General features: G+C 46.2%; 1 protein-coding gene across 5 annotated transcripts in view; it reads left to right on the forward strand.

Moving 5' to 3' along the window:
- The window catches only part of GDPD5 (glycerophosphodiester phosphodiesterase domain containing 5), a 318,308-nt gene that overhangs the window by 228,124 nt on the left and 68,853 nt on the right, over nucleotides 1-21,331 (forward strand). For all 5 annotated transcript variants that reach the window (XR_005587466.1, XM_039496991.1, XM_039496989.1 and 2 more), the window contains 4 exons: nucleotides 7,983-8,076; nucleotides 8,804-8,863; nucleotides 18,496-18,594; nucleotides 20,925-21,018. Coding sequence is in view for 4 of the 5 variants with exons in the window: in XM_039496991.1 (XP_039352925.1) it covers nucleotides 7,983-8,076; nucleotides 8,804-8,863; nucleotides 18,496-18,594; nucleotides 20,925-21,018 (347 nt within the window). In the remaining variant the exon portion in view is untranslated. The remainder of the gene's footprint in view (nucleotides 1-7,982; nucleotides 8,077-8,803; nucleotides 8,864-18,495; nucleotides 18,595-20,924; nucleotides 21,019-21,331) is intronic.

The following is a 21,331-nucleotide window of genomic DNA, read 5'->3' on the forward strand; positions in this document are numbered from 1 at the left end:
GTTGCAATCTAGAGTGTAAATTCTTTAAGGTGTGGGAGGGATAGCTCCGTGGTTTGAGCATTGACCTGCTCAACCCAGGGTTGTGAGTTCAATCCTTGAGGGGGGCCACTTTTATGAGTCAACAGTGTGCCCTTGTTGCCAAGAAGGCTAATGGCATTTTGGGCTGTATAAGTAGGGACATTGCCAGCAGATTGAGGGATGTGATCATTCCTCTCTATTCGACATTGGAGAGGCCTCATCTGGAGTACTGTCCGGTTTTGGGCCCCACACTAAAACAAGGATGTGGGAAAATTGGAAAGAGTCCAGCGGAGGGCAACAGAAATGATTAGGGGGCTGGAGCACATGACTTATGAGGAGAGGCTGACAGAACTGGGATTGTTTAGTCTGCAGAAGAAAAGAATGAGGGGGGATTTGATAGCTGCTCTCAACTACCTGAAAGGGGGTTCCAAAACGAATGGATCTAGACTATTCTCAGTGGTACCTGATGACAGAACAAGGAGTAATGGTCTCAAGTTGCAGTGGGGGAGGTTTAGGTTGGATATTAGGAAAAAGTTTTTCACTCAGAGAGTGGTAAAGCACTGGATTGGGTTACCTAGGGAGGTGGTGGAATCTCCTTCCTTAGAGGTTTTTAAGGTCAGGCTTGACAAAGCCCTGCTGGGATGATTTAGTTGGGAATTGGTCCTGCTTTGAGCAGGGGGTTGGACTAGATGACCTCCTGAGGTCCCTTCCAACCCTGATATTCTATGATTCTAGGGATCTGGGGCAAAATCAGTACTTGGTCCTGCTAGTGTAGGCAGGGGGCTGGACTCAATGACCTTTCGATGACCCTTCCAGTCCTATGAGATAGGTATATCTCCATCTCCATATATATTTTAAGCTGTCTTCATAAAGTACAATGGGCCCCTGATCCCTGCTTGGGGCCCTTAACCCCATGAAGGTTATGAAGATTTTAAAAAAATGATGCTGTGATGTGGCCAGCTGGCCGTTTGCAGTGCCTGTCATCTCTCTCACAGGCAGTGAAACTGGCCCTCTTCAACCTGTCCCAATTAAAGTGTGAAAAGAAATTACTAATAGTGTAACTATAATCCTAAACAAATTGTTATACACACATACACCCTATTGCATTCTGCCTGTCTGAAACTGCACCTGCAATTTCAAATGGTTAGAGTAGTCTTCATTTCCTGACCCAGACTTTTGCAAACGCATTGCCAGGTGCTTCTAATCAGCTGCCACCGCTCACCTGAGAGGCAGCAATGCTTCACAGATCAGTGTGGTAATCCCTGTGTATAGTTTGTATATTGTATTAAGGGCCCAGCCCTGCACAGATTTCCCCGGGTGAGCAATCCCACTGAGTTAAACTGGCTATTCATGTGGACAATGTGGTTCACGTAGGCAGATGTTCGCAGGATGGGGCCTTGAACTTGACAAGAGTTATGGAGTCCTTTGGGATTGAAATGTAGTATACAGAGACGAACCAAAACCACAGCTTGACATATATCGCTGCAGGCTTTCATCCTTTATCTAAAAGGCTGGCAGCCCTGAATATGTGATGTCCTTCCCAGCTTTTATGCTTCATGCCTCAAAAATAAGTAAATGTTTTAAACGTATTGCCTGGGGTGATTCTCTATGCTGCATATATTCAGCTGATTTTATTTCGAGTCACCGGTGCATAGAGGTTATATCTGCATAATCAAACCACGGATGGAAAAAGGAAGGGTACATGAGCCTTTGGAGCTAGCAGGCTAGATCCTGTTCTCCTCTAAATCTATATAATAAATTCTGAATTCCTGATTTCATCTAGATTCTGGGGAACATGGATCTGTTTTTTATAACACAGTAATATAGGTTTTAAACTTTTAATATTAAACATCAAGTGAAGACTTTCATTAAAATCCAGAGAGTCCTGTGGCACCTTATAGACTAACAGACGTATTGGAGCATAAGCTTTCTTGGGTGAATACCCACTTCGTCAGACACATCAATACGTCTGCTTATGCTCCAATACGTCTGTTAGTCTATAAGGTGCCACAGGACTCTTCGTTGCTTTTTACAGATCCAGACTAACGCGGCTACCCCTCTGATAAACTCCCCCTGGATTTTAATTAAGGGATGTAGATGGCAAAAGCAATAAATACACGGAACAGTATCTGTCTGAGCCATGTGACGCTCAGCAGTTCAGGCGCTCATGAGTATCTGTGAACCCTTCCCCCTCACTTCAGTTTGTGTGGCTCAAATTCCCTTATTTTATGGATCTTGAAATCAGGATAGAAACATTGAGCTGGACTCCTGTATTCAAAGAGGAGCACCAAGTGATGTATTCATGGAGATCTGTGCTGCTATGCCGACAGGCTGTCATGTTTTGTATCCATCAAATCTGCATCGGGGATGTAGCTTTTTTTTCCTAGATATAATGGGCTGTAGTGATGAAGCCTGGTGTTACTGGATGTCTGGATCACCAGATCTATGCTAGATAGGATAGGGCCACTTGCAGATGGAAGTGGGCATCGTGATAGACATGACAACGTTCTGGACAAACCTTACTGAATGAAGTTAAATCTTGTTGAATTAAGTTTAATTAGTTGAGTTCATAGCATTAAAAATCCAACGTTTTAGGTATTATTGTGGGATTGCATGGAAATTCTTTAGGAGGGAGACATGATTAATGCAATTTGTGGGAAGTGTTAGGAACTTGAAATAACTGGCTGGGACAATACATGTGAAGTGGATTTCTTTGGAGGCCCTTGGGAGGCCTGGAGAGAGAACCCCATTGTCTCCTGGTTACCTGCTCCTGGGAACTCCTGATCAAAGCCACCTAGGCTGTAAACACTTTCCATGAGCGTTTTTGTTCTCAGCAAAGGTTGTCGTGAACTTGAAACCACAGGAAAACTCTTGTGTGTGGTTTGAAGGACATCTCATCTGCCAGAGCCCATGCTGAAGGTGGGGTGATATCTGGTGAGCTTATCAGCACAAGTGTAGGTTCTTTTATTGTTCTGAATGTTTCCTCTGTAGTGCTTTGTAGCTTACACATAAATGTTTGCTTAGAAAGAATGGTGTGGTAACTTGTAACTCCTGGCCATTACTTTGTTGTTAGTCTCTGAAGAGAAAGCAAAGCACAGGCCTGGCCTTTTAAGGTAGTCTGCCTTGCTGAGGAATCACAGTGTAGGCAGGGAACTGTTAAACCTGGAAATACCCTGGTTGGAAGGAAAAAAGATGAGGGTCTCTGCCCAGCAGAGGTGATGGCCAGGGAAGCCAGAAGCCTGAGTGTGGGTGTGCTTGCTGTACTACAGAGGGGGAGGTATGGTCACCCTGAATTGTGACAGACATCTCTTGCCGCTGTGGCTGTTTGGGCATCCAGCAGCACTGAGGACTCCAAAAGGACCCTCAGACTGGGGTCCAGCTTAACAATTAGAGGCCAGAAATCTTCAGTAGCAGAAGAGGTTATGGAGAAGTTGAGTTCTTCCAGCTGCTTCCCTCTGCATGTCAGCATCACCTCGGTCTTGCCTGGGTTCAGCTTTAGCCAGCTGCTCTTCTCCTTGCAGCTAGTCTTGGCCAAGGACTGTGAAAGGTGGGTGATTGGGGCCTTTTGCTGATGCTTTTGGCAGGCAAGTCAGATATGGGGATGGCAAAGAGCCACTTTGGGGAAAGCACACACATGCTCAAGTCATCTTACTGGCAGCGCTTCGTGATCTAAAGCGTTTCCAAAAGCTAGCGCTGGAAATCAAACAAAAACCCCAAGATTGTATAACTTTTGTCAGCCTGGGATACTGTCTTTTTGGCAAGACAGAGAGACGGAGTCCAAGTTCATCTTGTGTTTCGTTGAGTTCACTGATCCTTACATGAAAACTGGCAATACGGTAGGCTCTTTAATTCCTGCTTAGGTCTGGGAGAGTTTTATTGGGAAGTCTCTCTCCATTTAAATGCAAATTTGACATTTGAAGTCCCGTGAGAAGGGGGTGGTATCTCTTACAGCGCTGATTGTGGTCGACTTGGTTCAAGCTATTATCGTTAACTCTTTCACCGTCAGCATCTCTACCTTGCCAACGGAGATGGGTGGGAAGCAGGCACGGAAGAAGACGGAACCAATCTCCCTGCACTGGAGGGAAGGGAATCAAAAGCTGAGCAGGAGATAGTGAAAAGAGATGTGGGGAACACGGGGAAAGGGCTCACAAGAAAGGCGGAAGTAAAGAGACACTACGATACATGTAGAAGGAGAAGTGAGAAGCTAGAGTGAGGGAAGGCTGTAGGAAAGGGAAAAACACCTGGGAGAATGAGTGAAATTTTTCATTGAATGTCAGTTTAGTGGATGATCATTTTAGTGGGTGGGGTGGGTTAGGATGGGGAAATAGCCCCCCGGTATGGGGTGGGGAGGAACTTAGAGTTGCCGCAGGGAGGAAAGGGAAGGTGGGCAGGCAGCAGGGGCGGCTCTAGGCACCAGCAAAACAAGCTGGTGCCTAGGGCGGCAAAATCTAGGGGGCGTCCCCTGCGGCCGGGGGGGGCGGCAGGCTGGGCCGGTGGACCTGCCGCAGTCATGCCTGCGGGAGGTCCACCGGAGCCCCGGGACGACTGGACCTGCCGCAGGCATGACTGCGGAGGGGGCGCTCGTCCCGCGGCTCGGCTGGACCTCCCGCAGGCATGACTGCGGCAGCTCAAGCGGAGCCGCCAGACCCATGAACCGTCCGCAGCAGTCATGCCCGCGGGAGGTCCGCGGCTCCCGCAGCTCCGGGGCGCCTCCCGCGCATGACTGCTTGGGGCGGCCAAAAACGTAGAGCCGCCCCTGGCAGGCAGGGATAGGGAGCGAAACAGAGATGACATGGGGCAGAAAGAAAAACAAAGGGCAGAAAGGGTGGTCGTGATGGCCCAGTGCTTGGACAAGTTCAGCTCCTGGATGAAGAACAGCTGGCTGAAGCAGAACCCAAGCAAAATGGGGGTGATGCTGGTGCATAGAGGAAAGCACTTGGAAGAGATTGTGGTCATGGTGCAGCCCCTATGGAGGAAGGTACACGCCCAAATTGGCCAGTGCAGTTTGTAGTGATTACTCACTGATGCTAAACTATCCTAACAGCATCCACGAGGGACGCTTTCTACCTTGGGGGAGGGGGCAAGGTAGAAAGCATCTACCTTTGGCCTGCTAAACCCAGGGTTGTGAGTTCAATCCTTGAGGGGGCCATTTTGGGAAATGGGGTAAAAAACTGCCTGGGGATTGGTTCTGCTTTGAGCAGGGGGTTGGACTAGATGACCTCCTGAGGTCCCTTCCAACCCTGAGATTCTATGATTCTTCTGTGTTTGGCCAGGAGGCTCCGCCCCATCCTGGGAGACCTGGCTTAATTACTCACATCTCCGTCACTGGTGGTTTGGATTACTGCAGTGCAGTAATCCTGGGTATGAAACTATCAGTGCTTGGGGGAACTCCAGCTAGAACAGAACCCTGCAACGCATCTCCCCAGCAACACAGGCTGCTGCAAGCACCTCCAACTTGTCCTTTGCTCGCTATACTGGCTTCTCATGGACTAGCGAGTCATTTTCAAGGTCTCAGTCCTCGTCTTCAAGGCATGCAGTGCCCTGGGTCCAGCATATCCACAAGAGCCTATAGCTCCAGGATGAAGAATATGGTCCGCTACTCTGGCTCACCTGAACTTTCTACCTGTGCAGGGGGCAGAGCATTCATAGGGGCCAGTCTCAGACTGTGGAACAAACTCCACAGGGACTAAGGACCATCATAAACAGCCATCTTCCACTCGTGGTGCAGGACTTTGCCAATGGACACATACAGCAACGTGTACAGCTAAAAAAAAGAAATGAAATTAGAAAAAAATGACCCCCCCCACCAAAATAAATCACTCCATGGCATGTACAAGTCTCCCCTGGAAGACAATGAACAACGTGTGACAGATGTCAGTCATGTCTGTTAATGCCCTGCTGGCAGGCGCTCGGACACAATGGGGATGTGGGCGTCTTAGGAGATTGTGGAGGTCCTACAAATGAGTGTATCTGCTCACTGTACAATGGTGAATGCAACAACAAAGTGTAGAACAAATACAGATGAGTCTCATCTTACACGGGGGTTCCGTTCCGCGGTTAGCACGTAAAGCGAAAACCGCGTATAGTCAAAATTACATTGAGTTGAATGGCGGGCGGAATCGCCTGCACTACAGTTACAGTATTAAAATTGTTATTTTTCTCTCTCTCATTTTTTTTGGTTTTGCTGACCGCGTAAAGCTGAAATCACGCATGTTAAATGCGTGCAAGATGCGACAGACCTGTAACTCTTTGCTAAACACAAGCTGTAATGTGTCCTTGATCTTTGTGCAAGTCTCCCATTGACGTCAGTGGGAGATTGTGTATTAGCTGCAGCTAATACACAATGTTTAAAAGTGGAATTCAGTTCTTTGCACAGAAAGAGTTTGACACCTCATCTCTCCTGCTCTGAATAGACAGACGCATTGAAGATGGAACCAGAGGGAGAAGGTGGGAGGTGTGGGGGCAAAGGCTACAGATACACTATGATGAGTATTACCTTGTTTTGAAGAGGGTTTTTATGTATTTTTCTTATTTTAAGGGACATGGTTTTTTTGCTTGTTCAGTGCTCAGCTCTGTAGTGGACCTTCTGTGGGCTGTTTGACCTACTTGCAGTGAGGTTGGTGGCCTCGTTCCAGCTTCTAGTGGCCAGTTTTCCACATCTCCAAAAATCACCACCTTGATTAAACCTCTTGATCTCAAGCTCAGCAGAGACTGGGCAAAGGACTGAGTGGGTCATAAGGACTGAGCTCCTTTTTCTTCCCTCCAGATGGGCTCGCCAGGTCAGGGTTATGGCACTCCCATGGTGTGGGGGAAGCCTATATATCTGCTTCCTGTGCCAGAAGTGGTTCTGCCCATAAATAGAGCATTCAGCCTCCTGGGCTCTGTCAGGCACCTTACACAACACTAAATCTCCCACACGCAATCTGGTCTGATCGCTTCTTATCCATAACACTATTATCCTTTCTAGTGGAAAGACTTTAGTTAAGGGCTAAGATGCACAGAAATTATCACTTGCCCAAGGTCACACAGCAAAGGAGTAGTCAAGCCGGGACTAAAACCCACGAATCCTGCATCAGTCCCTTTTCTAATCACCAGACCATACAGGCTCCCCAACTCCCTTGAAGTTCTCTCTAAGCAAACATGCACCTAACCTGATAGACATGCTTGCCTTACATTGTCACGCACGTGCTGTGTCTACACAGCAATTAAACACCTGCGGCTGGCCCGGGTCAGTTGACTTGGGTGAGGGTCTGCAAAATGGCTGTGTTGACATTCGGGATCAGGCTGGGTCCCCTCCTTGCAGCGTCCACCCCAATTTCACAACCCAAGCACCACTAGCCCAAGTCAGAGGAGCCAGGCCAGCTACAGGTATTTAATTGCTGTGTAGACATACCCTAAAAGGCTGGGTTTTGGAAGAACTGGTTGATGCCGTCCAGTTTCTGTGGTCTGTCTCTGAAATGTAGATCAGATGCAATTTCTATCACCACCACCACCTTCCCCTCTGCTAGGAACTCAGGACTTGAATAGCGCACCATTGTGGATAGCTTAACTCTTCTTTTCCTCCCCGTCTTTTGCTTCTGATATTACCTATATATTGTTGGATTGGTGAAACGGCTGGTCTGTGAATGCCAGGTACTGGTTTGAAGCTGTTGTTCCAGTGGAATATTTGTGTCACACGCTCTCTCTTTTGGTTGTTTATATGGAATTATTTTTTTAAACCCAAACCCCAGCGTATTTTCCCCCATAGCACAGTATCAGCATTTAACTCCTGGTTTCCCAAGAGGAATCAATACATAAATGTTGGGGTTTGGGGATTTTTTTCAAATGACTTGTTTGTTTCATCTCCCATCTCTGATCTGCTTGGTGGGAAGGGAAAGGCCCTCTCTCTAATCCTTGTTTAATCGAGCAGCGTTGCTGGGCTATTGGATCACACCCTAATCTTTGTTTTCATACTTATCTTCCAGGTATTTATATAACCGAATGGGATATTGGAGTGACTGGTCCATTCCAATACTTACAACAGCTGCTGCTGGCTTTCTGTATATCACAGCGTTATTGGTACGTAAGATAAAATCCCTCTATGAAAGCTTGTGTAGCAAACCGGAGCATGAATGTCTGTGCAAAGGGGTTTATGAAATCTTACTGTCGGGAATGGCTTAGTTCTGTACAGTGTGTTTCTCACGTGCTTTCACCCTTAAGCAGCCCGGAGTAAATGCAAAAATTTCAGCTTGGGATGACAGCTGTGAGGTTCCACCATCCGTGCTGCTGGCTGTGTCACTTGCTGAAATTGCAGCGCACGTATTCGCGCTGCAACTGGCCTCCTGAGAAATAGATTTCTCGGGTGTCTCATATTCACGATGGTTTCAGTCCTATCTGCTCTTACAGCACCAGGCTTGGGTCCCTCAGTCATGTGCAAAATGGGCTTCACTGCAGGGCTGCCGTGGCCAGTATCTTGAAGCTGATGCTTGAGCGGGCAGCAAATTCTTGCCTGACGCAGTGTAGGTAGTGGCTTGTGCCAGCTCCGTGGTCCTGGGCAGTAACACAATAGTAGTTTCCCTCTTAAAGGGGATAAAAGTCCATTTATTAGATTATTTCTATGGAGAGGACTCTTCTGTACAGTTGCCACTGTCTTAAACCTTCCTGCCAACCCCATCCTATAACTGCTTTTCTTCCACGCCGTTAAGCAATCTCTTATGGAAGGTGCGTTTTCTCCACATGCTGAATGAACGTGTATCGCTCGTCCGTTCTCATCTCTGACTGGCTTCTCTTTCGATTGTCTTTTCAGATTTTAGCACTATGTCACATCGCAGTGGGACAGCAAATGAACCTACACTGGCTCCACAAGGTAAATTGCCCTTTCTCAGTTAGGAAACCATCACAGATCTGAGTAAACCAAAGGAGACTGAAGGAATGTACAGAGGCCCCAAAACGTATTGCTCATGCCGGGCTGTCGGAACTACTCGGCTGGCTGCAGCGCTTGGCTTTAAATCTTGGGATGGGGGAGGGGAGATGTATCCCAGCCTGTTACATAATAAGTAGAATCAAAACCTTGCCCTCTCTTATCTATTAAAGATCCCATTGCCCCAGTTTGGATAATTTAGATTTTGCCTGCCGCAAATTACCCAGGCAGTGTCTTCATTTCCTGCCACAATCCGTGTGTGCTCTGGGAAACAGTCGCCATATTTCACCCACTGGTGGCAGTTTTTCAGTGGGGTGGAGAGATTCCTGTATATTTTGCTAGATGCTTTAAAGAATCCTGTGGCACCTTATAGACTAACAGACGTTTTGCAGCATGAGCTTTCATGGGTGAATGCCCACTTCGTCGGATGCAAGAGGGACTCTTGCATCCGACGAAGTGGGCATTCACCCACGAAAGCTCATGCTGCAAAACGTCTGTTAGTCTATAAGGTGCCACAGGATTCTTTGCTGCTTTTACAGAACCAGACTAACATGGCTACCTCTCTGATGCTAGATGCTTTGACATCCATGCTGATAAAGGGTGCTATATAACTGTTAGCTTTTTACCTGGGCTCCTGTGGCTGATAGCAAATGCAGAGTCAGGTGAAATTTATGCTGAACCTTCAGGATTTTTGAATTTCTGGTTGGAGAGCTGAGTTCAAAGAGGTTTAATGGTGGCAGGTTGGAGTCTCTTCTGCAGCAGGTATTATCTGAGCACTGCAAGAAAACATAAGTTAGGATGGCAAATGGTGAAAGTAAACACCAGACAGTTACTCCCTTTACTTCTGAAGCGCACTAATATTTAGGTCTAGCTTATTAACTTATGCAGAAAAAGTCTGCAGGAGGCAAGAGAGTTCCTGAAGTTTGCTTTGCAGAGTTCCCACTTGATTATTCCGTTAGGGAGGGCTGGAGTTTCCTCCAGCTGTGGAATGAACAAGAGGTTCAGCCCTGACAGCCGGGAGTTCTGAGATCTGCACAGCCCATGGATGTCCACACAAGTCCCCATACCTCTGTACTACCCTTCCGGACTCCCACAGACCCTTGTCTCCACAGCAACTTAGAAGCTTTCCCTAGGGTGACCAGATATCCCGATTTTATAGGGACAGTCCCAATTTTTGGGTCTTTTTCTTATATAGGCTCCTATTACCCCCCACCACGTCCTGATTTTTCACACTTGCTGTCTGGTCACTCTAGCTTTCCCTGGCAGTATCTATCCCAAAGCATTGCCTGAAGGAGCCAAGGGGGCCATCATGTTATGTGGGGGCCACAAATATACCCCCCCCTTGGCAAATAAATGGAGGAACTGCACAGCGAATAAGTGACTTACCCATAGTCCTACAGTAAGTCAGTGAAGCAGCTGGCAGTATGGCTACTCAGCACTTCCTATTTTCAAAGCACTGCACAAGGAATCCTGCCTGCTAGCTCCCTGCTCTAACCACTAGATGTCTTCACTAAGACAAAGCTTCCAATGGGGGGCGGGGTTGGGACCTGATTTCTGAGCAGTTGATCTACCTTTTGCTTTCAGGGGACTAATTTTGCTAGTGGGAACTGTTGCCCAACCTTTAGATTGTGTATTAACTATATTGATTACTTAAGAATCCCCAGTTATCACTTTGAGGGATGACAGGTTCCTGTCCCAAGATCAGGCCCAGTATTGTTTAAATTATTATATAGTTGGGAACCCCGATGTGCACAGGTGCAACACTTGCAGTATAGGAACCCTTTTTTTATATTTACAAGTTTAGTTTATTAATACATTTAGCACAGTCACAAACACCCCAACTCAGTAAGGTAGGTAGAGATACTACAGGATGTACCTCTGCACACCCATCTGCTCACACTATCCCTTGTAGAACAACCTGAAATGTTAGTCATTGTCTTCCTCATCACCATCACCTTCCCCATCATCACCAGTGGCCATCACTCTGGCACCTCCCAAGGGCTACATCTCTCTCTCTCCTACCGCCCCTAGGCTGGGAAGCCACTTTTATAATATGTTATGCTGACACTGTTATGTTGGATGCATATTCAGTAGGGGATTCCCCCCCCCCCCTTTCCTTATTTGTATTTCCTCACCTTACTAATATTGGAGTGTCTTTTCTATAGATTAGTATATCAGTGATGTCAATTTGTTACCATGGCCTCTTGTGGTTAGGTATCGCATTTTGTTATTTCTTTCCTAACTGGTTATTTCGGTTCTTCCCAAGTTGCAGTGTACCTGTTACGTTTAAAAGGGTGTACACTTAGGAAGCCCCCTATGCCAACCTACTTCAACGTGTCTTCTATGTTAAGGTCACAGCCATATATGGACCTTATGCTTTAGCTCATCACCATGTATCTAGGTGAAAGGCCCCAAACATATATATGCTAATTTTGACTTAGCTCAACATACAGGATGTGGCTTGTGGGTCCCTTGAGTTACAGCCAAAATATACTCACTTATAGACCTATAAATCTATTATAATAAAACAAATAATCGAACCCATAAGAAAATGAGAAACTTATAAGAAAAGGTATGTAAGCAAGCAGGCTAGCCTTAGATGTGTGGTGTGTACCTGTTGTGTGTGTCAGTTCGTTGCCAGGACACTTTTGTGGTTGACTCATGTACCTGTGGTCAGAACTTCCCCTTAAACTCTCAGCTCCCCAAATATTTGGGTTTTTTTCTGTTGGGCCATTGATCAATGCAAAATTTATCTGTTCAAAGATCATAGGCCTCAAGCCTTATGCTAACTTGCTGAAGTTAATGTCTTACAGGATACAGGTCTGTACGTTTCTTGCATTACTGCTGAATATAATACAAAGCAGTGAATATAATAAAGGCAAGCTAGCCCACTGGGCTACAGAATAGCTCCCATTGTGAAGCTGATTTTAATTTTTAGTAACCAATTTGCTGCAAAGTGCTTATGTGTGCCTTGTTTGATTTGCAAAAGCACACAGGATACAGGCTTCCATTTGCAGGTTATTATTTCATGGAGAGCACCAGCTTTATGCTTGGCACTGTGCAGACCTAAAGAAAAGACGCACACCCTGTTCCAAGCAGCTTGCTCTGTAATTCAGGCACACGCAATATCATTCTGTGCTGTGCCCAACGTACTGGAGGATGGTCCAGGCACAAAACAAGGAGGGTGTTGAAAGGTTTCATGAAACATCTGTGGTTTGCAGAGGGGTATGAAGCAGGTCCCTGGAGGCACAAGGAGGGGAGTATTCCAGTCATTAATGGTAGTGTGGAAAGAAGTTCTTAAGCAGATAGTGAGAGGATACCAGGCGGGGTGCTTGGGAGCATCTGAGGATGTGTCTACACTGCGATTGAAAACCCGCAGCTGGCCTGGCTTGGGCTCGTGGAGTTTGGGCTGAGTAGCTGTTCAATTGTAGTGTAGACATTTGGGCTCAGGCTGCAGTCTGAGCTTGGGGGCCTTCCTGCCTCGCAGGGTCCTACAGCCTGGGCTCGAACTGGAAAGTCTTTGTTGCAATTAAACAGCCCCTAAGCCTGAGTCAGCTGGCACGGGCCAGCCGCGGGTTTTTAATTGCAGTGTAGACATACCCATAAAGACCAGGAAGGGGGAGGAGTGTACTGTAGGCAGGGGTGGAAGTACGTTGAGTCGTGAACTTGAAAGCGAGAGGAAGCTGGTGAAAGAATTCGTGGATTGGCCCAAAACCGAGCAAAATTTGGCAACTTTGGCTGTGTATTGATTTGACTTTTCAGGTTCAGGTGAAATTTGGGGACCTTCAACTTCTGTAAATTGGAACAGAAAAAGGTGTCCATACACCAAAATCCACAGAGCTCTGACTCAGCCGTGTATGGAAACACAAGTCTGCAGGAGAATGAGCACTAGATGGAACACTACTAAGGCCTGGTCTACACTGCGGGGGGGGGGTTCGATCTAAGGTACACAACTTCAGCTACGTGAATAGCGTAGCTGAAGTCGAAGTACCTTAGCTCAAATTACTTACCTGTCTTCACGGCGCGGGATTGATGTCTGCGGCTCCCCCGTCGACTCCGCTACCGCCACTCGCTCCAGTGGAGTTCCGGAGTCGAGGGGAGCGCGTTCGGGGTTCGATTGCTACCCGCCTATCCGGCGGGTAGTGAAGACGTACCCTAAGTGTAATATATACACACATGCATGCACACACATGCAATACACAAACACATCATAATTGATTAAGGGACAGATCCCACAAGCTCTCAGTACACAACTCCTGTTGAAATCAGTGGGAGTTCTGTGCCCAGGGGGAGTTTGCAGAATTGGACCCTTAACCAGCATACGTGCAGGGGATTTGAGTTCTGCCACTTTCCTGTCTCTTTCCTCTTTCCAGAATGTGTTGCTATTGGGATGTGGTGGGTGGGGAGGTAAGGAAGGGGGGTGGAGAATGTCTGCTGCTGAAAAACAAGTTGTTGATTCTGAGCACAACATATGTTTCGTGGCGAGGAGTCTGGTATTTTTCAGACACATTCCAGGTGGCTGGTGGGTTTGGGTGAGTAACACCAAGAGAGAAATATGTTAGAGGGATCAATTGGTGATTGCTGCCCCCGCCACCCCCGTCCCTCACAAATTCCAAACCAGACTTGTCCGTGTCTTCCCCTTGATCTTTCCAGATGCTGCGGGGTGGGAGGCTGAGCAAAGGGGTGGGGCTGCTGAAGGCCAAAATTCAAATTTGTGTCTTGGTTCTTTTTCGGTAACTTAGGATGGCTGAAATTAAATGCCATGTCAGGGAAATATCTGCTCCATGCACTGTCAGGATGGAGTGGCCTGTATTTGCAGGGCAAGGTGTCTGAATGAGGGTCTCTTCCATGATCCTATAAAGAGATAAGGATCATGGGCCAAGTTCAGAGGCCATATGTAAGACAGTGTCAACTAGATTCCTTTAGGCCAAAGGCTCTACCTTCACATGCACCTTTTTTTTTTCCTTTTTAAATTAGAGATAGGTATATCTCCTAGAACTGGAAGGGACCTTGAAAGGTCATTGAGTCCAGCCCCCTACCTTCACTAGCAGGACCGAGTACTGATTTCTGCTCCAGATCCCTAAGTGGCCCCCTCAAGGGCTGAACTCACAACCCTGGGTTTAGCAGGCCAATGCTCAAACCACTGAGCTATCCCTCCCCCTCTGTGTTCTGCCCACTGCTCTGTATTACTCCAGCTTGGTTTCCTTTGCATATCTGGGGTCTGAGAGGGGGAGGAAGGTTCAAGGGAGACTGGCCTTACCTGTACACATCACCACTGAATTTGTCCCCAAGTTGGTAATGGTTCCAATTAGAACTCTCAAGCATTCCGTTAATTGCTGTCCACTTGGCTGATGTACATGGGCAGGACACCTTTGCTGTGTCACCCACAGCTCTTTTGCCCAAGCAGAGGAGTTGCGGGTAAGCAGAGTGGCGATCAGCGTGCCTTCACAGTTCTGTTGACAGGGTAAGGGCCTCGGGGTGGGGTGAGGGATACTTCTGTTCACAGGCTGCCTGGGTCAAATGCACACCCCTCTGTCCCTGCTGTTATGTCCTGGCCAGAGCCCCTGAATGGGTTGTAACAGTAACCAGCAGATACAGGTGCTAAAAGGAATGAATCATGAACACTGTTGAGGGACATGCAGACAGAATACAAGCAGCCTCCTATATGCTGCTGAGAGTTTCCTCCTAGAGGATCTGCTAGAGCAGAGAGCTCAACAGGAAGGTTGCTAGTCACTTCTGTGTTTGTAAAATTCCACCTGCTCCAGAAACCCGTGAAGGCTAACCCAATCCAAACCGCCATCAATGCAGCTGTGGAATTTCCCCCTTTTCTTACTGTTCATGTTGCAAAAACAACTGATCTCACGTTTCACTTCTGTGACCTGCGTAGGTTAAGTAAATCCCGTGTGATCAGGAAATCACTGGAAATAATGCGTCAGGCCACCTCATTTGGTGATGAACGGAGAGATTTTTGACTAGGCCAGCCAATCCAAGCCTTCCCCTCCCTCCCGTCTGAAGAAGGCCTCCCAAAGTTTAGAAGTGAGTCCCTCCAATTCTTACCTATCAGACCTTCTCCTCCAGTGCGGTTCAGACCAAGTTTAGCCTTAATCCATCCCTCACCTCCTTATTGTAAACTTCACATCTCTTTCTTATGGGCAGCTGCTGAGAGAAACTTCACCCTGACTGTTAAGGTAGGAATGAGAGGAAACCATGTCATTGCACTGTGAATGTATATTGCTGTGAATGTGTACTGAGCAGTATGCTCATGAGTGCACACGCACCCGTTCCTGTCACCAAGGACCTAGAGGCTGGTGTAAATTCATTGGTTTCTGACAAATTACACCAGCTGAGAATCTGCCCCTTACAGGCTAAAAACAAGCCATATGGTGACAAGCTTCTTCTTGTCAGCTCTGCATAAGCTCTAAAGCTGGTCTCTCTCACCAACAGAAGCTGGTCCAATAAAAAAATATTACCTCACCCACCTCGTCTCTGTAATATCCTGAGACCCACATGGCTACAACAACAGTGCCTACAGGAGAAGGAGGGTACAGGGGTCGTGCATGAGGAGGAACTGCTCGAAGGGGTGGATTAGAAAGAGTAGGGAGGGTGCATGGCAGATGAGGACATGGGAATTATTCTAGGCCCGGGAGAATTTCTTTCCCAGGTGGGAAGTATTTCTCTGAAATAATGAGAACAGGTTTTTTGAAGTTTTTTTTTTTTTAAACAAAACAAACCCAGCAATGAAAAAGAACTTAACTCTTTTCATGGCAATGGACAATGTGTCTGGAGTTCAAGCAAATCCAGATAATTGTAGGAGTTTTGTACTGTCTGTTTTGTCTAACCTATGCTATCTTTCTCTCTCAAAGACTTTTTGGTCTTTTTTTTTTTTTTTTTTCATTTTTGCTCTGAAATTTTCTGTAAAGAATCCAGATCCAGACAGTACATGAAATCAAGGCACAGAACAGCAGCATCCTCTGAATCTAGCCAGACGTACAGTGCAGACTGAGATACCAGACAGAAGAGAACAATGTTCTGACGCATTTTGCTACAATGTTCTTTGTGATAGAAATGATGGATAAGACAGACGTGGCAGGCGACAGCTGAAGTTCTTTCTGTGCCATCGTGAGGCTATTTTAACCTTTTGCCTTCAGTGAATCAAGTGATATTTTTTTTTGGCACTGTACATAGATTTGTTCATTCTGAATACTTCCAAGTGCCTGCAAAAGATGCACTGAAATAAAGGGGGGAGCAATGCATTGGATCCTACCTTTTTGGTGTTAGGGCTTCATAAAAAATCAAATAACACCAGCTAAAACTTGCTAGGTTCCTCTACGTAGCTCTCTCAGCGCACCTCAGTGCAGGTGAGCAAGGGTGTTGCCATTTCAGATGGTGAGTCTCTCCCAGGGGGAGTCATGTTGAACTGTGCCCAGCTTTGAGAGGTGGCTGCTTATTGGCGTGTCCTTGTTGCGGTGTACATGTTCACCGGGGTGCTGTGTCAGCATGACACAATGCCAAACTGCTGTTTTGGAATCCTTTCACTCACTGCAAGCTAAATTGGGAGAACTGCTCTAATAAAAGTGGGAAGACCGTTGAAAATGCAGTGTAGATGACAACCCTTCACCCTTTTTTATAGAGTCCCTGATATCACTGATGTGGGAGCAAATGCCCTGGCTAGGGCTTTCCATGCTTACTGCTGAGAATCTAGTCTCACCTACTGATGCAAGTGAAATGTTCTTGTTTCATCAAATGCTTCTCAGATGATTCATATTTTGAAGCCTGCTCCAAGAAGGGAAAAGAAAAAGGCAATGGTCAATTTCATGGAATGTTTGAGTCTGGTCATCTGTCTGAATTAATAAAATAGTGGAGGATTTGAGGCTGGGTTTCACCAGTGATCAGTGTGGTTGCTGCCAAGTTAATTTTTGCCCTGAGTGAAAAAAGATTACGTTGACTTCTCTATAATCAGGCCTGCCTCGCTACCCTGTGGGATGGGACTGGATTCTGATATGGTTCTGTAGAAGAAAGTGGTGCAGTGTGTAAAGCTGATTACAAAATATGGTTAGAATGCACGTGTGAGTGAATGGGAAGATTCGAGGCCGATAATACTCTCTATACATAAAAAGCGATAAAGAGACCTGTGGCACCTTATAGACTAACAGACGTATTGGAGCATGAGCTTTCGTGGGTGAATACCCACTTCGTATTCACCCACGAAAGCTTATGCTCCAATATGTCTGTTAGTCTATAAGGTGCCACAGGGCACTCTGTCACTTTTTACAGATCCAGACTAACACGGCTACCTCTCTGATTCTATACATAAAGCTGTTTGTTTTTTCTTTTGTATCTACTTCCCCTTATGGGAAGCATTCATGTTTGTCCAGATCGTCCCTTCTCCCATCTTAAAACAGTCACACTGCAAAATGTAATGTGTTGTGGTTCAAAATTAAGCTTGTGGGTTTGAATGAAAATAGAGTCTTTCCATTTCTGCAATGTCTTTTTCTGACATCTCCATGACTGGAGGCTTGCAACCCTGGTAGCCCTTTCTCTACAGTTCTCTGCTAATCTTTGTGGATGAATAGTCCTTTTGATCCATGCAGGATACCATGTTGTCCATCTAAGATCTTTTTTCTTCCTTGTATTCTTCTGCCATCAACCTTCCCTTCCAGTGCCTGAAAACATGCATTGTCCACTGACTCCCTTAAAATGGGTCTTGCAAATTGAATCAGTCTCTTCATAGGGTCTTTATCCAGAGTTTGTTGAGTTCAGATCATCTCTAGTACCAAAACATCATTTCAGCAAAGATCAATCGTCTTACCAAAATATGTGAGCTTGCACCTTTTGATGCAGAAAACATCATTTAGTGGAAACTCATTGAAATGCAAAATTCAGGAGCTTCAAAATGGTCGAGATGGCTTTTTTCGCAATATTGTTCAAACTAATATTTTCTATTTCAGTACAACCTTAGTTGCTAGGTAACTTTAACTTCCCTCCCTGTTGGATTGTTACAACCCACAGCCAAGAGGGTATCACTTGTATTTCAAGTGGGCTCTGTGTCCTGACGCTGACACTCTGTTGCTAAAGAGAGGGCTGAATAGAATGTCAAGGTTTAAAAAGGAAAAGCATATATTGGAAACACATTTCTTGAAATGGCACTTGCTCTGAGAGTGAAGATACCATTCCTGTTTGGAGAACAGCATGCAACTGTGAGTTTAGGATATAGAAAGGCAGCGCCTGGCCTATAAGAGCAAGGGGTAGGACTCCGAGATCATGGTGTCCACTTCTGAAATCAGTGGGGTATCATGGGGTATAGCTGATTGACAGCAGAATTGGACCAATAGGGCCTGCTTAGACTTTGCCATTGATTGTCCTTTGGCAAGCCACTTAACCTTTTCATGCCACAGTTTGCCCATGTATAAAATGAGGGTAATACCAAATCCATCTCACAACGGGTGTTGCCAGACTTACTTCCCCTTTGTAAAGCACTTAGAGAACCTCAGATGAAAGGTAGTGTGCTAAGTGAACTACACAGCAACAGTGTTCATATTAGGGATTTGATTTGTAAATACTTTCTTCTTTTGTTTCAGATCGGCCTGATGGCGACCTTGGTAGTTACTGTAGTAACTATGTCTTCTATAGCACAACTTTGGGACGATGAATGGGAGATGTTAGTTATTTCAATGCAGGTAAGTTGCATAATGCGTTTGACAGTGTAAAGCCTTGTTGCAAAGAACATGCTTGTTCTGTAGTTTTCAATATATAGAGTTGAAATCCTTGCTCCAGTCAGGTCAATGACACAATTCCCATTGACTTCAGAAGGGCCAGGATTTTACCCATAGTCTCTATCTTTGAAGTTAATTCTTAAAAATCAGGCTGAAGCAGAGCTACAGAGCTGGATATATGAAATATTGATCTTGGGTGTCACACAAAGCCCTCTGAAGTCAATGGCATATTGGGCTGCATTAGTAGGAGCATTGCCAGCAGATCGAGGGAAGTGATTATTCCCCTCTATTCTGCACTGGTGAGGCCACGTCTGGAGTATTGCGTCCAGTTTTGACACCTCGACCCCCCCGCCACCCCTCCCACACACACACACACTACAGAAAGGATGTGGACAAACTGGAGAGAGTCCAGCGGAAGGCAACGAAAGTGATTAGGGGACTGGAGCACATGACTTCTGAGGAGAGGCTGAGGGAACTGGGATTATTCAGTCTGCAGAAGAGAAGAGTGAGGGGTATTTGATAGCAACCTTCAACTACCTGAAGGGGGGTTCCAAAGAGGATGGAGCTAGGCTGTTCTCAGTGATAGCAGATGACAGAACAAGGAGCAATGGTCTCAAGTTGCAGTGGGGGAGGTCTAGGTTGGATATGAGGAAAAACTATTTCACTAGGAGGATGGTGAAGCACTGGAATGGGTTACCTAGGAAGGTATCTAGGTGGAGTTGGAACCTCAATCCTTGGAGGTTTTTAAGGCCTGGCTTGACAAAGGCCTGGCTGGGATGATTTAGTTGGGGTTGGACCTGCTTTGAGCAATGGGGGGAGGGATAGCTCAGTGGTTTGAGCATTGGCCTACTAAACCCAGGGTGGTGAGTTCAATCCTGAGGGGGGGCCACTTAGATCTGCAAAAAAATTCCCTGTGAAGTGAGGGGGGGGGGCTGACTAGACCTTTCAAGGTCCCTTTCCAGTTCTTCTAGAGGATATTTATTTATTTTTTATTATTACCACCTTTTTGGGGGGTTGGACTAGATGACCTCCTGAGGTCTCTTCCAACCCTAATCTTCTGAGTCTATGATTCAATGAGAGTCCAGCAAACTCAATTAAATAGTTATGTTGTTTCAGTTTGTGTAGCTAGATCCCAAATTTTGAATCGTAGGAGTACAGACCTGGAGCTTTAAAATTTCTCCTGGCCTTAAAGGAGAATTCCATTGACTTTTTTTGGTAACACCATGCTCCTGTTTAAAAATTAATTAAAAGAAGACCCTTGATTTCTTCAGAGCAAGTGGAATTTTCATGCTGTAAGGCAGGTGAATAATGGGGGCGCAATTATTGCCAAATATTTTAGTGAATCTTGAATTGCTTTTTGGCCAGCCACTTTTTCACCTCTCTTTGTTCACTTCCCAAAAAATGTGTTGAGCAGTTTGGGTTGGGGTTAACTATTCTTTGTAGGAATACCCAGATGCATGTGTAAAGAAAGGACGATACATGATGAATAGGCTATTTATTTTTTGTGCCAGTGAGTGATTTCCCTCTGAGATTTTTTAGTCATGCAGTTATAGGGAGAATGTGACTAACTAACACACACACACAACAAGAGTGAAGTGTGTGTGTGTGTGTACTAGTAGATAGTACTTAGCCTGTGCCATGAGTGGAGGGGAGGACAGGACTGAACTCCTTCCCTTCCAGTCCTTCAATTCTATGATTCTATAGATGGCAAATGGCCGTCAGGCTACGCTATGTGTAGTGTTTTGCTGGACAATAAGAGTTTAATATTAATTTTGTATTATAACAGAACAAAGCAGTGAAGGGGGGGAGGGGGGGAATGGTAGTATGAAGGCAAGGCATGCAAATGTGCATTCCCTGCACACTGTGTGTGTTCTGCTGTTTTGCTTTTTGTAGGGGGGCAGCAGTTCAGCAGCGCAGCAGCAGGGGAACGCATTCGCTTGTGTTCAGTGCCAGAACTGCACAGCTTTGCATTTTTTGATGTCCAAACCGCACTGGCATGTGGAGGGTGGTGATGTCTGAAACTGGGTAGAGACAAAAGCTGATGGAGGTGTAGGGACCTCTGAGCATGGGGTTGCGTCCCTGACCATCTTGGCTAACAGTGATCGTTGGATCTGTCCTCCATGAACTTAGGGCCACTTTGTTGCAGCAGCTAAAGAGCACATAGGATCTGTCTCAGAATGGGGTAGGAAGATACCCTGTGGAGACGTCACTGTTCAGCCGAGAGTTTGAAAAGTTAAGTGACACTGCCTATAAAATACCTTTCATTCAGCCCTTTTTTGTTTGTGTTTCCCTAGGCCACAGCTCCCTTTCTGCACATAGGAGCCCTGGCTGCAGTCACGGCCCTGTCTTGGTTGATAGCTGGGCAATTTGCAAGAACGGAAAAAGCCAGTGAGTACCAACCTGACTTCACCTTGTTTGCCCGCATACCACTGTCTACGTGTGTGCTGAGATACGTTTGGAGTGATGTGTTTTTAAAGAACAAGAGTGGCTGTCGGCTGACATGTTCCTATTGTCAAGAACAGCCAATTGATCTAGGATTTGTGCCCTTGAAGCTACTTTCTCAGATCTACAGATCCTCTACCATTCAGAAGAACTGGGGGAGGTTATGGTTACTAGCCTAGATAACTGGACAAACTTGGATGGAAGCAGGAGTGGGCTGGCCCAGTCAGGCAGTAGTAAACTACTCACTGTGTCTCCGCCA

This window comes from Mauremys reevesii, linkage group 1, assembly GCF_016161935.1.
Source record: "Mauremys reevesii isolate NIE-2019 linkage group 1, ASM1616193v1, whole genome shotgun sequence".
Taxonomy (NCBI): Eukaryota; Metazoa; Chordata; order Testudines; family Geoemydidae; genus Mauremys; species Mauremys reevesii.